Source organism: Nymphaea colorata, chromosome 11 (assembly GCF_008831285.2).
Source record: "Nymphaea colorata isolate Beijing-Zhang1983 chromosome 11, ASM883128v2, whole genome shotgun sequence".
NCBI lineage: Eukaryota > Viridiplantae > Streptophyta > Magnoliopsida > Nymphaeales > Nymphaeaceae > Nymphaea > Nymphaea colorata.
In genome coordinates this window covers 22961981-22979299 of record NC_045148.1, presented here as the reverse complement: position 1 = coordinate 22979299, position 17319 = coordinate 22961981, and the positions used below count along the sequence as shown (strand labels likewise).

Below are 17319 nucleotides of genomic sequence, written 5' to 3'. Positions count from 1 at the left end.
CATCGGTTCATCAGATCTTTAATATATTGGTTTGCTGTCACTTCCACATCTTTGTCGTCATTTTCCTCAATCAATCCATGCGCCACCCACTGCCTTATCAATGTATCCCTTTTAATTTCATAATCCTTTGGATAAATGCAGCAATAAACAAAACAACCCTTCAAATAATGTGGCAAGTCATCCTAGCTCAGCATGAGACCTGGAAGAATTTTGCCCCCAATGTCAGCTGCAGGCATCTCCCATTCCCATATCTTACTACCCTCGACGAATTTCCAATCTTCTGTATGCATTTTCTTGGTATGCATCATCGACCCCTACCATCTTAATCACAAGCGGCAACACCCCACACTCCCTTACTATTCTCTCTCCAACATCTCTGATCTTGTGCATCACCAAATCTTCTTCTATTTGGCGTTTTCTTAATGCCTCCTTTAGAAACAACTCCCAGCTTTGGTCAAAACTAAATTCTCGTAATTCATGCATATAAGAAGCACGCATCCCATACGATACATTTTTGTTTCTACTGGTCATCAAAATATTGCACCCCGTTACACCCATCATCAATGTTCCCTCTACCTCTTCCTCCCACGATTTCAGTTCCCACACATCATCTAGGACCAACAAAAATTTTCCCTTTGAGAGCTCGTTCCGTAATTGTGTGCACAACTCACTCAAGGAACAATCAGGGTTTTCTCCAGATCCCTTGCATACTTCCGTTAGACGTTTCCCAAAATGTTCTTTGAGTTCTTTAAAGACCATTTTTGCAAGAGCTGTTTTGCCAATTCCACCTTTTCCTACAATAGAAATAATAGAAACACCACCCTTTTGTGTCTTACTTCTCTCTGTAGAGTCATTCAACAAAAGCTTTTCTACTATCACCTTTTTATCATCCTCCTTTCCTGTGGGTGGTTGTACACCCATGTGATGGGTTGTCTCTCGGGGGTTGTCATGTTCACCATGAACAAGACCCTCACCACCAATATCTCTTCCAAACACATCTGCCATCATCTTATTATTTTCTTTTATTTCATCAAGATTTTGGTTGATATTTTATCTGCAAGTTTGTTGGAAACAGATACATGTTCCTTAAATCAAGAACACAGAGTGGTCCAGGGCTTCCTTACCTTGTTCCATGAAGTTATAGAACGCTTTTCCCTTTTGCAAAGTGCGATTGTGGTTTGGTATCCTTCGATGATGTCCTGGGCATCATAGAAAACATCATTCAGCTCTCCCTTCACATCTCTATTGCACTCAATGCTGAAAAAGGGCTTCTGATCTAGGACTTTTAGGGCCTTCTCAAAGCATCTCAGCTTCTCTTTGAGAACCTCGAGATCGTCTTTGGCATTCAAGATGTGGTCTACTTTTTCTTTCAACAAGCTGGTTACATCCCCCAACAGAATAGAAATAGGTGTTTGCACAAGGGTGTCGATTACTGTTGTCATCTCCTTCTCTGTTTTTATCTTCGTAGAAGAAAGAGCTAGCAGAGGAAGAGAACGGGAAATCTTAAAATGGATAGAGAGGAAGACGAAGGAAGGCCAAACAAATTTAGGTCCACTACTTCTTAAATCTTGAAAGGAGAAGGAAAACGAAGGAAGTGCTCTACAGGCTGGAAAGGTCCATGATTGGTGCTAAATAAATCTGGAAAAATTCCCAAACCACAAACTCCTACATCACCTACAGTTCCTGTTTCTCACGTTTGTCGGACTTCTCTTTGGATGCATGATTTTTTTTTTCAACATCCAAAATTTTATTTAGCCCATCAAGTTTTGTGACCTGACCGTTTAGTAGAAGTACAATTTGTTCGTTCCATGAGGGAACACCATCAACCTTGCAGAAGTGGCGGTGCTGTCGCACGTCACCCACTCTGGGTGGGGGGACTTTGACTGCCAACTTTTGCTTTGGCGAAGAAAAACAAGTGGGTGACACTCAACCAACCATACGGCGCATGCTCTACCAGTCAATGGCTTCAATTTTGGCGTCTTTTTGGTTTTGATGGGCAAGAAAAATTTTCAAATCTTTAAATTTTATTTACATGGCTACAGGAAATATTTCCTGCCCATCAAACCGGCCCTGATGGAAACCAGGTCATAGAATCCTGCTTTCCACTTAGGCCTCGAAGCAGCGCTTACGGCCAAAGGAAAATGGTGTGAGAGTTTTTACCTTTTATCTAATTGGCAAGTTATGGAATTGCTTAATCACAAACAGGAAGTCAGAATTTTCGAAATGGCTGGTGTCAGAGTTCCTCAATTTTGGAGGTTCAAAAACTACCATGATCCAACCTGTCTTGTAAAATAAGAAACCATTTTCTGTCAATTAACTAAGCCAAAAAAAAAAGCCTAGCTCGAAGTGGGCATCAATGAGGTAGGCAGTCCTTGAGTGGGTGACACTTAGAATATTTAAGTGGTAGAGGTAGTACAATGTGGTCTTTTAGTTTCATAGCCAAAATGATTTGGATTCAATGATGTTGATGGGTGAACTCAAAAACTCCCACTCACTCTATGAATGACATTCTGTTCATCATGGAGGGAAACCAACCCATTTGAAAATGGAGCATCCAATCTACCTGTCCATTAAAGAAAGGAGAAAAGAAAACGAAGAAAAGGACACCATGCACATGGTTGCCTTTCTGCCTCTTTTTTTTTAAAAGGAAACTAGAGAGCACCCATGTGGTGATCATGAGTTCATGGCTCTTTGGGAGCCAACTCTTCACGGGAGGAATCGACAGGCTCAATCTAAGAGGTGACAAGAGCATCATTTTAATTAGGATAGACCAAGGGCACTAAAGCAAAAAAAAAGGCAGTTCTGACATGAATTTAATCCATAATATCTATCTGTAAAATAGACAAAGTGACGAGAACAACATTTTCTTTACGAGAGACAAAGGGTATTCGTACAAACTAAAGCAAAAAAAAGGACAGCTATGAAATGAATTTAATCTAAAGCATCCAGCAGTCAAAAAGACAGTGATAAGTGAATAACTTTATTTTTGATAGACCCAAAAGAATGGCTGCAAGGTGCTCGAACTGGCTTTAAGCACTAAAAGATTGCATTGCTCATTCATTGAGGAAGACGCCCATTTAACCCTTCCTTCTCAGCATCATTTTCATTAGGATAGGCCAAGAATATTCGTATAAGCTAAAGCAAAAAAGGCAGTTATATGAATTTAATCCATAATATCCACCAGCAAAAGAGACAAAGTTACAAGAACAACATTTTCTTTATGATAGACAAAGGGTATTCATACAAACTAAAGCAAAAAAAAAAGACAGTTACGAAATGAATTTAATCAAAAGCATCGAGCAGTAAAAAAGACAGTGATAAGAGAATAATTTTATTTACGCTAGAGCCAAAAGAATGGCTGCAAGGTGCTTTAACTGTCTTTAAGCACTAAAAGATTGCATTGCTCATTCATTGAGGAAGAAGCCCCTTTAGCCCTTCTTTCTCTCTCTCTCTATGTGTGTGTGTGTGTGTTCATTCCATATGGTAACTTCAACTGACTTGGTGACATATCCTCCTTTTATTGCTGGAACATTGCCTAATTTCCATGTTTTGTCTGCGTGTGCAATCTATGGAACTAGTTTGCTCAGCTTAACAACAAATGCATGGCGTGAAGCAGCAACTGCAGTATTTTCTATCTACTTATTCAAAATTCCAACTGACATTGCCTAGTTTCTTTTTTTCTGCTTTACTATGTATGTGTCAATGTGCAAGCACACATGCATCTGTGTATGTGTGTGTGTGTGTGCGAGAGAGAGAGAAAGGAGACAATTGACTGACAAAAAAAGAGTCCACCCATGAGGAATGAGATTCCTTCACCAAAGAAATATTGCCTCAGGGGCCCCAACCACCAAGAAGTTCTGGATGGATGACAAGGACCCTCATGTTTGCCATGTTTGACAAGAAATATTGCCTCTGCTTTTGCACATGGCTGCCATGTTACTCTTTGCCAAGCACTTTTCATGTTGACATGACACCCCTCAACTTTTTTCACTCTCTATGTATCTTAAACTTCTTCTATGTTCAACATTAATGGCACAACAAGGTTTAAATCCCAAAACAATAATAGATGGTAAAATTTCACTTTCTATATATAGCTGAAAACAACTAGTCGTTCACCTCATTCCCCCACATTAATTTTGAAGTTCTTGATTTTAGGAATATACTGTTCAACTCCAGACATTTTGAGCCCACAATGCCAGCTAGCCAAACAAGTTCTGCAACATGAGCCACAGGCATCATATCTCATATAAATGGAAAATTCAAGGCCAAGATGTCAATAGACATGCATGAATGAGTATGTATATCCAAGATGTCTGTTTCAATGCCACCGAACCTTGCAGTGTAACTTACATCACCAATAGTCCACCCATTAAACATGTGTAGATAGTTGGTTATCAAGCATTTTTTTTTAAGGAGAAAGCTCTCACTTCTCGAGAGTCTAAGAGCAAACATTTCTATAGGAGTAACAAACCTTATCACACATTACTGTTAGTTGGTTGAATCAGTTCATGTGATTGAATCACATTCCCACTGTGTTCTCCACCTATATTCTAAAATTGCTAGAATCTGTTTTGCATGATTATCTTTATAAATTTTGATACAAAGATAGAAGTTGCTACAATCTGTTTTGCATGATTATCTTTATAAAATTTGATACAATCTAGAATATGAAAAATCTTTACACCACAAACAGCAGATGCCGAAATCATGCTCCTTCCTTCACTAAATTGACATCACCTACATGAATCTATGCTGGCCATCACCATCTCCTTCTTGTTTTGCATGGTTCACAATCTAATCCTGTGCTAGGTTCATCCATGTCGACAGCCTTCACATGAGAAAACAGATTGCATGTCAGGAACAGTCCATTAACTCTGGCCGTGGGTGGAGTGCATAACAGCTGTCAATTGCCAACAATTTAATTTTGGAGAGGCAGGCGATCTGTTCCTTTGCATCCCTGGGACATGTCGTTGCTATTGCATCATTTTGTTGGAGAGAAATATTATTGAAATCCGCCAGAGACTTGAAATTGGGGAGGTCAGAAAGGCATTGGTGTCTTAGTTTCGGGTGGCATTTCCCGCAGCCTCCCAAGGTGATGTCCCCAGTGAAACCTTCCAGTTGCAATTCCTCCAGTAGGGAGAGACACCACACCCACTGGAAATGGATTGGATTCATATCAGCATGAAAATGGATTCAACATGCATATTCTTGAATTAGGACAGGTAAAAACAAATCCATTAGCAGTAACAGCTTTATGGGGGTTAGCCCCTTACCCTTATTTAAACAAAATCACCTATACAGGGGAAGGTTAGCATTACACAAATGCTAATTTTCACAATCAGAAAAATAAAGGGTTGACTAAACCCTCCGAATGAGCACAAAGAGTAAACCAACTATGTGAGTAAGGAAGATGACCAGAGCTGAGATCTATAATCGGGTGCGAGTAAGGAAGACTGAGGAGCCTTGATGTCCTCAAACATGGAAAAACCAAACTCCTATCGGAGCCAGATGGGTACTTTATTTGGCTATTGAGGGCCGATTATGTACTCAAGGATACCACAAAAGATTTGGTACATCTGTGGCTTCGGCCTATCCTATAAACTAATGCAAAAATGACAGTTATGAAATGAATTTATACCAAAGTGTCCACCAGCCAAAAACCAAAATTTCGTTAGATGTTGGGTTTGAGCATATGGCACATCATCTGGTGAAAGCCTGTTGTGTTTGTGTGTCTGTGTGCAAGTGTACATGTATGGATTTCTCCAACTGTCAAGATGCTTCGGCCTCTCAAACACAGCCTCATGCACATACACACAGTCAAATGGGTTAATAGTTAATCGAGTCAAATGATAGCATGTTCATGCGAAAATATTGTGCTTGTGCCATGTTTACTGTAAGTGCTTACGTTCTACTCTGCTTCTACACCTCTCTCTCTAGTAATGGATATAGATATGATTTTGATCCAATGAAAATACACGACACATATTCAAACATGTGAATGCAATAAAAGTGCAAACTAGATCCAACTCTTATGTCCGTGCCCCAGTGCAAAGTCAAAAAGCCTGTGCTATAAGAGTCGTTTATATTTTTATTATTAAAAAATTTATTTAAATAAGAAAATGATTAACTTAATATATGTTTCTCATCAAATTACTCTTAAGATCATATCTATGAGGTTAGATTGCCCAAAAAATATTTTAACAATTAATTTTAATAGGTCTAGTTTATGTTTCTTACCCATGTGGTCTGCTTTTCACCAACTTTCCTTATATATAGAAAGAGTGACACCAGCAGTGCACTCAGATCTGATTGTAGAATGGATCAATGACGCAGGTTCACACGGGTCAGATTTTAGAATGAATCCAATATCCAATTAGGTAGGAAGCTCTATTTAAATGAACAGGTAGTTTATTTGGAGCGGGTGAAGATTATAATTAATTGAAAACCCTAAATTTATTTTGCTTTCATTTGAACATTTTTTGTTTTTTTACATTCAATTTGTGCTCTTGTTCTTCACTTGATTTGTAGTTTTCCTCACGGAATAGAGCTTATACTTTAATTACTGCTTGGGGGGGGGGGAGGAGAGAGAGAGAGAGATCTTTTGCTTTGTCAACAAATCGTTCTGTTTGTTTACCGCTCCAAAGTTCAGCTGCTGGGGATTTGATCTTTAGTGTTTATTTTTAGTTCTGAAATGTCTAAGATGGCAGCTTAATGGTTCAGTTTTATTCTTTTCCTTGTTTTCTTTACAACGGAAAACATGATTAACACTACAAAAAAATAATAGTTTTACTCATGGGAGGAATGCATCAGTAAAAATTGCAAAGTCATCAATATAAGTTGTAGCCACAATTTGATGAGCACCACAATCCGAAGGTTAAACTTTCCATTGCTTTTAGGGTCTCTACACTTCAGTAAGTTAAAAACATACAGAAGGTTCCATGACAAGATACAACAAACTATTATAACAATTGATATATACTTGCACTTTACCTTTTGTACTCTTCACCTTGTAAAGCGCTTGACAATTTACTCCAAATACATCTTATTTGAAGTAGAAAATCAATTTGTCTATGTTCCAATAACCTTTCTCAGGCTTTGAGAGCCTCTAAATTGCTGTAAATGCATTTCTTGGGTGAAGGATGTCCACCAAGGACTTGAGCTTGGGGGAACAAGAACATCACAAGCACCTCAGTTTCTCGTTGTTGCCATGGCCTCCCAAACAAAAAAAAGAACAACGTATCCTGCTGTGTCTCTACTGAGCAGGAAAATATTAACCAATATCAAACTAGAGGTGGAGCCACAAATGTTTTATTGCAAGAGCCAAACTATAGTTTCAAAAATTTAACAAGTGCCAAAATTGAATTTCTTTCAAAATTTTCACTTCGATTAAACTAAAATTTTCCAAATATACATATAAATTTTTACATTTTTTGAATCACGGAGTTTTTTTTTTTCGGTGGGGGTGGAGGGGGCGGTGCGTCCCAGTACCAACCCATTTTCTTTCATCAAACATGGAACACCCATCCTAACATCTTCATTCCATTCCATCACACACAAAGTCAGAGGGAAGGGGGGGGGGCAGCAAGGGCCTTAGCTCCCCCCCCCCTCTCAGATTTTAAAAACATTAAAAATCTATATGTAAATCTGAAAAAGTTTGTTCAATATATATAAAAAAATTTAAAAAATTCTATTTTGAACCCTGTTAGTTTGGCCTCTATTACAAACAGTTCTTAGCTCCACCCCTGATCACACGTCTCACAATTAGAATGGAGACAATGTTTTCCATTCAAGTGATTCCCCTAGACAATTTTCTGGAAAGAAGTTACCAGTTAAAGGTTCATATGATCAAACTATACTTAGAATACAAATCTGTATGGGTAACACTATTCAATGGTACAGACTTTTAATCAACACCACCCTTTTAAGTACCCACTATGCACACTCTCGCCCTTCCACTTTTCTTTTCTCATGCTCTCTCTTCGTGACTTTACCGACTGTTTTTTTCCTTTCTCATTTGTCTTCTCCTGATTTCTTTGTTGTCATTGAATATACCAGTAGGTGTGAGTCAGGAATTTTTCATGAGGGGTCAAATTATAGTTTCAAAAATTTAACGGCTGCAAATATATAATTTTTCAAATTTGTATATAAGATATATGAATTTTTGTAAAAAATTACATGCAAAATTTTTTATGCATTTTTTTAAGGCCTAGATACCAGCACTTCGATTGGAGATCAGAAAATCGGGAAGGACGAGTTCAGCTTGGACTCGTCGAAAAATCAGCGATACTCTAACTTGAGTTTCGACCATGTGAATGTGGGGGCAGAATCCAGAGCAAATTCGAAGATACTCCTTGTGTCGAGTTCCAGACATGGTAGAGAGTTCTGGATTTTTTCATGTTTTTCTTTTTGGGGCTTCTCTCTTTTATTGCCTTCTCCAATCATCTTGAGACTCTTCATTTCTTTGCCGTCTTCGATTCTCATGTGGAATTTTTTGGAATATTTTTTGCATTTCTTTAGGTAGCGTTTGATGGGTTGGAAATCTGGAATTGAAAATATATTCTAGAAATATATTTCTTGGAAAAAAAGGAATGAGAAAAACATTTACGATTCCCATTTTGATGTGTGTCTGATGACTGAGAAATATATTTCCAGAAATATATTTCTGAGTTTGTTGAAAAATAAATATATTTCCAGATTCAAATCTTGTATCATATGCCATTTCGTGTTTATTCATAGCAACCTTTGCATTAGGGTCTATGCCGTATAAAAATGAGATGCTGGATTCCTGCTGTCAAAAAAATTTACTGACAAAGTTTTGCAAGCGACTTTGATATCATGACATCGTGTTCTTATCACCAATTTGTGTTTCAGCTTGTTCTAAATACTTTGAATGTCAAAGCAGTATCCTGCATCAAAAATTTCCCCTGTTCTATATACAAATCAATTGTTTTACAAAAGAATGGACCTCCAAATCTTCTGGGATAATCTTAGAAATCCATGTTGAGCCATGAATTTCTTAGCTGAACTTCAGCTGCGTCGCCATGACACTGTGCCCTAATCAGGCAAAAGTGGGTGCACAACCCGAAAGCAGAGCAAATCCTGGAAGTCTTGAGGATGTAACATGCACCAAGATCTATTCCTTTCTCCTGCATCAACAAGCCCCATAATTTGGAGCATTTACTTGTGCTGTCCTCTGCTTCCTTCTTGATTTCCTTGAGATCCTCCACCAGAATCATTCCATCTGGCACCTTCTGCTTCAGAGAACTCTTCATCTTCGACCAATTCTGTTCTTCTACTCCCACCAACTCTCTCTCTAACCTCATTGCTACACCTTTTGTGCTAGAGTACAGGCACACAAGAAAAGTGGCATCTTGAATATTCTCAACAATCTGCAGATAACACAATATCAGATCCCGAACTACTGGAGAAAAAGAATCAAGTGATTGCATTGGGATTTTATTAAATCAAAACGAAAATATATAAAAAAAACTCGACCTAGTGCGGCATAAAAAATCAAACCTAAGGCTATAAAAATTCCCTCATTCAGCGATCACCAGTAACAGAGAGAAAGAGAGAGACAGAGAGGGAGAGGGAGAGCATGCTGAGGGAGAATATCAAAATAGATATCCACACCTGAAATGGCTGATCGATGCGGGAGAAAATGTCGGTAGCGTGCTGAGGGAGGAAGAATCAGCCCTCCTGTTCATCCAACAACGTCTTACAGCTGCCTGCAGGATGAAACATGGTGATGAAAGCCGTCCACTCCCCTCCTCCCCTTTTTCCTCTGTGCAGGATGCCCCAACGAAAAGGCAGATGGAGGCGATGGGGCAGAGAGAAAAGAGAAATGCAGGTTCTCGCCGTGGAACCGGTGGGGGGAAAGAAAAAACGAAGGAGCAATGGCATCGCCGTAGGGGAGAGCGAAGAAAGCCGCGGTGGACGGCTGAAGACGTCACAGTGCTGGAGAGTGGAGAAGCAACTGAAGGTTTTCAGAAGAGGAACGTCATAGCATCAGGCAGCGGCGGAGGATGAATAGGAGAAGAGGAAGACAAAGAGGAGCTTGACACAAAGAGAAACGGGCAAAAAAAAACCTGGAAAAATATTTCCACCTCTCCCACTGGAAATATGTTTCCGAAAATATATTTCTGGAAATTGGGTTGAACATACCTATGAGTTTATTGTACGCACGCCACTTCCCCTGGTGCGGGCTGAGAAGTTTGCATGTGAAGTAGCAAAAATCAAGTTTTGCTTGAAAATAGATTGGAAGAGAAAGGGACCCACCCCTACCACCATTAACAAGGGTAATCGATCGAAGGGCTCCTTTTCTCAAGCTTGACAAGTTGTCCTTTTTCTACATGCAAGTGTAAGAATTGGAATATTGGATTTTAAATTGAATTGGGAATGGGTAATTGAAGCTTTGTTTATGAAACTAGGATCTTGGAATTGAAAATTGAGAATTTGGGCTAGACTTTAGATTTTCAAAGATAGTTTGGATTTTAGGATTTGAAATTTGACTTTAAAATTCGTGGAAGCCTTGCAACCAGAATTCAGTTTGGAGGCCAAAATTGAATTTGGAAAAATTGGATAGCTGAGTTTTTTGAGAATCAGATCATTGAGATTGAAATTTTGGGTTTGAATGGTTGGAACTCGACCAATTCAGAATTTTTGAAAACATCTTTGGGTTTAAGATTTTGATATTTGAATCTAGTTTTGGTATTTTGAGAGATTTATTTTTTTGGTTTGTTTTCATCTTAAAATGAGATTAGAAAATTGGAAATTGAGAGTCCAAGCCCAGTTTTAGGATAATTTTCTTGATTGGAAAAATTGAAATTTAATTTTTTTTTTGAATTTTAGTGAAGGTTATGAAAATTTACATGAGTAGATTTTTGGATTTGAAAATCGGTTTGATTTTGAGAAAAATCCAATGCAATCGTTCTGAAATTGATTTTGAAAGTTTGGGTTTTATAACCATTTTGAAAATTTTGTGCTTCTTTGACAAAATAAGCAAGTGCTCAAGTTTTTGTCATAGTATGACTTAACCATACTCCGACTTGATTCGCTTAGATTTTAGTGAATATGAGTGGATGCATTCATGGAGTGAGTGCATGTATGCATCAAAATGCATGTGTACTCTTGCTTCACTCTATTTCTCTCCACGGATAATCAAATTTGATCTCACATAGACATTGGCCCATCTTGGAGGTGAAAAATACAAGACTGTTCCACAAGCCCATCCTCGATGTGGACGAGGACATAAGCTTAGGTTTTAAAATTTTAGTTTTGGAAGTAGGATTTTAAAATTCATTTGACAGGCCATTTTTCAGGAACGAGCACAACAGAGATCTGGAGGCACAGCTGAAGGACGTTTTCTATGATTCCCAGGACATCATCGAAGGATATGAAACCATAATTGAGCTCAGGAAAAGAGAAAAGAGTTCTATAACTTCATGGAACAAGGTAAGAAAGCCATGGATCACATTGTGCTCTTGCTTTAAGGAACATATGTCTGCTTCTCACAAACTTGGGAATGAAATTCAAAAGATCAACCAATGGCTTAATGAAATAGAACAACGTAAGGAAATGGTGGATTTGTTCAACACAACACCAAAAGTTAAGAGTGAGAATCCTATTGGTGGTGAACATGACAATCCTTGAGAGACAACCCATCTCATAGGTACTGCAAAACCACCCATGGGTAGGGCAGATGATAAAGAGAAAGTAAAAGAACTCTTGTTCGATGGTTTTACAGAGAGTAGTGTGTCAGGAAAAGGTGGTGTTTCTATTGTATCCATTGTAGGTCAAGGCGGGATTGGGAAAACAAATCATGCAAAAATGGTATTTAATGAAATCAAAGAACAGTTTGGGAACCGCAGCTGGTGGGTTTGTGCTTCAGAGAAGCCAAATCGCATGGGTTTGCTGCAAAAGATACTAAAGGAAGTATGCAAGGAATCACAAGGAGAACCCCTTAAGGATAGTACTTCCTTCCCTGGTTTGTGTACACAATTACAGAGTGAGCTATCAAAGTGCAAGTTCTTATTGGTCTTAGATGATGTATGGGAATTGGATTAATGAGGGGGAGAGGTAGAGGGCATCCTGTTGGGTTGTGCAAAGGGGAGCAAGATTTTGATCACCAGTAGAAAGGTTGAAGTCTCCCATGGGATTGGTGCTAAAATGCATACATTGCTAGAAATGTCTTCCAATGAAAGTTGGAGCTTGTTTCTGCATGTGGCATTTAAACAAGAATGTTAATTGGAGAGTCACAATTTGAAAAGTATTGGTGTGAAAATAGTGGAGAGGTGTGGTGGGTTGCCACTTGTTGTCCAGATGGTATGATCCTTAATGCATACAAAAAGGATGACGAAAGATGACTGGGAAAGCGTTGAGAAGAGTCAGATTTGGGAATGGAAGATGCCTGCCTCATCATCATCCTCTGAAATATGTGGTAGCATTCTTCCTGGTCTCATGCTGAGCTATGATGACTTGCCACAATATTTGAAGAGTTGTATTGTATATTGCTGCATTTATCCAAAGGATTTTGAGCTAGAAAGGGATAGATTGGTCATGCAATGGACGGAGCATGGATTGATTTACCAAAAGAAAGACATTGATGTGGAAGTGACTGCTAACCAATGGATTAATGATTTGATAAATCGGTTCATGATTGAAGAAACCGATAATAAGAATCTCAAATTGCATGACATTTTGCATGACCTTGCCTCATATATAGGTGGAGAGGAATATAGCCACGTCTCTACTGCTAAGTGCACCTGCCATCTATCATTACTTGATGTAGACAATGCAGAAGTGCACAAACGTAATGCATCGGGAGAAGCAAATAAGGTGCGGACATTGTTGAGTGTAATCTGGTCTTCGGTGGAATTCACCAATTTCAGGTGGTTGAGGGTGTTGTCATTGACTGCATATCAAATGGATGAGCTACCGAACTCCTTTGAATTTCTTTCACTTCTAAAATATCTTGATCTAAGCTATTCTAATGTGAGATGGTTGCCCAGTTCAATCGGCAAGCTCTATACCTTGCAAACATTGGATTTAAGTCATAGTAAAATTGAAGAGTTGCCCAAGGAAATGGGTGAACTGTGCAACTTGAGGTATCTTGGCCTGAAAAAGACATGGTCATTGAAATTTATAGTAGAAGGCCTAGGGAAGCTTACTAATTTGCGGTCCTTGCATAGGTTTATGGTATGTTATGACAAAGGAAAGACGTGAGGTAGCAATATTATTGGACTAAAAGACTTGACTAAACTAAAGGGGGAATTGTCAATATAAGGTTTGGGTGGGGGAAGGGTGAAAGAAATTGACGCAAAGAAAGCACAGCTTAAGGAGAAGCATGAGCTAATTGGGGTGAAATTTTATTTCGAGTGTAATGCTTCTGAATAGAGGGGTTTGTTGGAGGCTTTGGAACCTCCACATAAAATAGTGAGGTTGGGAATTTGTGGTTAAAAAGGAGATGGGCCTACGTAGTATTTGGACACCAATTATGGGAAACTGCCGATGCTATGCCTGAAAGGTTGCGCATCATGGGTAAGAGTGATAGGAATTAAATCATTGGAAGAATTGGAGGTCAGTGGCTGCCCAACATTGTGTGAATTGCCGATCATGCCTTTGCTGAAGTCCTTGGAGATTTTGGAGTGTGATGGGCTCAACACGATTGGTCACTTTCCAGCTTTAAAGAGGTTGAAGTTGTTTAGCCTGACATTTTGAAGCAGCTCCCTACTAGCTTTCCTTCACTTGAGAAACTGGACGTGAAGAATTTGCCCAACTGGGAATCAACATTTACTTCTATACCATGCTGAAGGAAGGCGAGTTTTGAAAATTGTCCAAAGATGCAGACAGTGCTGGGAGATTTCCTTCATGCATACACAAAATGAATATGCCCTAAACAGGATCACGTTCATGCTAAATCATTGAATCAAAACCTTAACTATAGCAGAAGTAACGAACGGTAGATCGCAGTAAGATCTTCTAGGGTCTGTGTGGTGCACGTGCGGTCTCTCTCAGATGGAGAAGAGACAATCCTAGAAATCAATGTTTCAAGCAACCGTTGCACGACCCCAGGGACCACTACTGTTTTATATCAAGGTTAATTATGGATTCAACCCATCAAACAGTCCCCAATTACATAAAGGTATCTATACATTATAAAATACCTCATATCATATAAAATGACGTAATATCCCAAAATGCAATCACTTAAGTGGATATTTACATTAAAACAGCCATAATGTTTGAAATTCCTCATTGACATATGTCGACCCACCAAATGATCCTTACAATCTCCCACTTGTGCCAAATATGTCTTTATATATTCAGACATTACATAAAACCTTAGGAGCTCATAACTGCTATCTTATTAAACGTCATTTTCACCAATCTCATCCATGATCACATCAACACAGAACCAAAGCGGCTTTTGCTATATTAACATTAGCTAAACCTTCAATGATCACAAATGTTAACACAATCAATGACGTAGATTTGATATGGAAGTATAGCATGAGAATTACATGTAATGTGATTACAACATGTCTATTCACAACTGGTCCAATTTTAAAACCTTATAGAGATAAAAAACATAAATACATAATGGAACCAAAGATCTTTAAACTATATTCTGTAGAAAACTGAATATGTGTCTATACATAAGGGCAAACAAAATACAAACTCCTACTAAACCAGCACATCCAAAGGTAAAACCCCCATATGAACAACATGTTCGTGAAAAACCTTAGGAGTTAAACCCTTTGTAAGCAGATCCGCAATCATAGAATTTGTCTCAATCTGCTCTAAAGACACCTGACCATTCTGTATCATCTCTTTAACGGCTAAAAAACTTAATGTCGATGTGCTTCGACTTTGACAAACTGCAGCTGTTAGTAGAGTACATGACTGCTGAATTATTGTCACACAATAACTATAGTAGTCTTTCTACACCATTCATAATGCGCAGCCCCGTGACAAAATTTCGCAACCACAAAGCATGATTGGATGCCTCGTAACATGCTATGCTACTGTCTTGGCATCCAGCAAAGTCAGAATCTGAATACCCAATGATCTCCAACTAGTCTGACTTCTTGTATGTGAGTATGAAATCTTTTGTTCTTTGTAAGTACCTCAGTACCCTTTTTGTCTACTTTCCAATTATCCATACCAGGATTACTTAAGTATCTGTCTAACATTCCAACGATAAATGCAATATCTGGACGAGTACAAACCTGGGCATACATAAAGCTTCCCACAACAGATGAATAGGGAATCATTTTCATTTCTTTAGATTCGAGTTCACTTTTAGGGCACTGTTTGAGACTAAACTTGTCTCCTCTCGCAACTAGAGTATCTCCTGGTTTGCACTCTTTTATGTCGTATCGCTGAAGCACCTTATCAATGTAGGCATTTTGTGATAATCCAAGAATACCCCAAGAACGATCTCGAAATATCTGGATCTTCAATACAAAAGATGCATTACCAAGATCCTTCATGTCAAACTTTGTTTACAAAAATTTCTTAGTTTCATGCAATATACACACATCATTACTTACCAGCAATATATCATCGACATATAAGACCGGAAAGATAAATTTACCTCCACTGAATTTTTGGTATACACATTCATCAACCATATTAGTCTTGAAACCAAATGAAACTATAACTTGATGAAATTTATAATACCATTGACAGGAAGCTTGCTTTAGTCCATAGATAGATTTCTTGAGTTTGCAGATCATTTTTTTTGCATCCCTTGAAACAAAGTTTTCTGGTTGCACCATATAAATTGATTCATCAATGACTCCATTTAGAAACGCTGTCTTTACATCCATCTGATGCATCTCTAAGTCAAAATGAGCCACAAGTGCCATTATGGTCCTAAAAGAGTCTTTTGACGAAACTAGAGAAAAAGTGTCTGTATAATCAATGTCTTCCTTTTGAGTAAAGCCCTTTGCGACAAGACGTGTCTTATACCTTTCGATGTTTCTTAATGAAAACCTCTTAGTTTTAAATATCCATTTACATTAAATGGGTTTCACACCTTCAGGCAAGGGAACAACGTCTCATACATCATTATCCATCATGGACTTTATTAACTTATTCATGGCATCTATCCACTTATGAGATTTAGAACTATTTATCACTTCCTAGAGGTTAATAAGATCATCCTCCATTAAGCCCATATCAACATCATGTTCTTGGAGGTAAAGAAAATCATTTGAAATTGTACTTCTCTTCTCTCTAGTGGATCTCCTTAGTGGCACCTCTACTTGATTATCTTGAGGTTGTTGAGTTTGTTCTTCAATTGTTTGAATAGGGAGATCGTCATCATTACCTTCTTCTGAATATGTTGATGAAACAATGGCAGGAATAAAGACCGGACTATTGCTTTCAACATCTGTATGAGTAGACTCACGTCTCTCTTCAAAGACAGTGCTTTTAACCTGATCACCTCCTCAAACTCAATATCCTCAAAGAAATGGGCATTCTTGTTCCAAAGAAAGACTTACTAGTTGGATTATAAAACTTATCACTCCTTAATGTTTGTTTGTTTTCCCTTTATACATTCAATGCAAACATTAAAGTCTGCAAAATCAAGGATTCAAGAATTCCATTCAACATAAGCCTTTTTATCTTCTTTTCAAAAATATGTCCTAAGCGTCTATGCCACAACATAACAGAATTCTCATTGGCTAATTTTCTTTTAGTACCACTAGACATAACATGCAAGCTTTCATGATATGAAGCAACCGTATCAAGCAAATAAAGGTTATCGCTACCAGACAAAGAACCAGTGGCAATCAAATTTGAGTGCAAAAACGGCTTAAATTTTCTATTTCCAAATAAACAATAATAACCAAATTTGTTTAGTAAGGAAAAAGAAACCAAACTCCGCCTAAAGGATGTACTACATAAGTTTCTGTCAAATTCAAATAACAACCAGTCTTTAATAATAACCAAAAATCTGCTATGGCTTCAACCTACGCCTTCTTGCCATTGCCCACATAGATGAATCTTTCAGCATCATTTGGCGTTCGACAATTTAAGCAGCCTTGTATACAAACATTTATCTGAGTATTAGCATTTGAATCTACCCACCAAGTGTTTCTGGGTAGTGAAGTTAAATTAACCTCAGAACAAACCAAAGTGAGAAGCGTACCTTTCTTTTCACGCCATGCGTGATACTTGGTACAATCCTTCTTCATATGACATTCACCCTTGCAAAAGAAGCATTTTGATATACTTTCCGTATGCTTGTTGTGTTTCTTAATGGATGGTCAACTACAACTTCCTTAACAGTCTTTCTTTTCTTACTTT

The 17319-nt window shown here is 38.2% G+C and overlaps 2 protein-coding genes across 2 annotated transcripts; both read right to left on the bottom strand.

Annotated features, from left to right (window-relative positions):
- Positions 1-255: 255 nt before the first annotated feature.
- LOC116263694 (disease resistance protein RPP13-like) lies at positions 256-1005 on the bottom strand. The gene has a single exon (XM_031643429.1). It carries the CDS (start codon positions 1003-1005, stop codon positions 256-258), a length of 750 nt encoding a protein of 249 aa, XP_031499289.1.
- A 7982-nt stretch (positions 1006-8987) lies between these two features.
- LOC116263693 (uncharacterized) lies at positions 8988-14829 on the bottom strand. Its single transcript, XM_031643428.1, has 2 exons — positions 14743-14829; positions 8988-9389 (listed from the first exon to the last, which is right to left on the bottom strand). The coding sequence occupies exons 1-2, from the start codon at positions 14827-14829 to the stop codon at positions 8988-8990; spliced, it is 489 nt and encodes a 162-aa protein (XP_031499288.1).
- Between the last annotated feature and the right edge of the window lie 2490 nt (positions 14830-17319).

What these genes read in the sequence shown, in the direction of transcription:
- LOC116263694 (XM_031643429.1), bottom strand. Translation starts at nt 1,005, where the DNA reads ATGGCAGATGTGTTTGGAAGAGATATTGGTGGTGAGGGTCTTGTTCAT.
- LOC116263693 (XM_031643428.1), bottom strand. Translation starts at nt 14,829, where the DNA reads ATGATACAGAATGGTCAGGTGTCTTTAGAGCAGATTGAGACAAATTCT. An exon ending in CAAAGGGTTTAACTCCTAAG is followed by an intron (nt 9,390 to 14,742) that starts GTTTTTCACGAA and finishes TGTTATCTGCAG; the next exon opens with ATTGTTGAGAATATTCAAGA.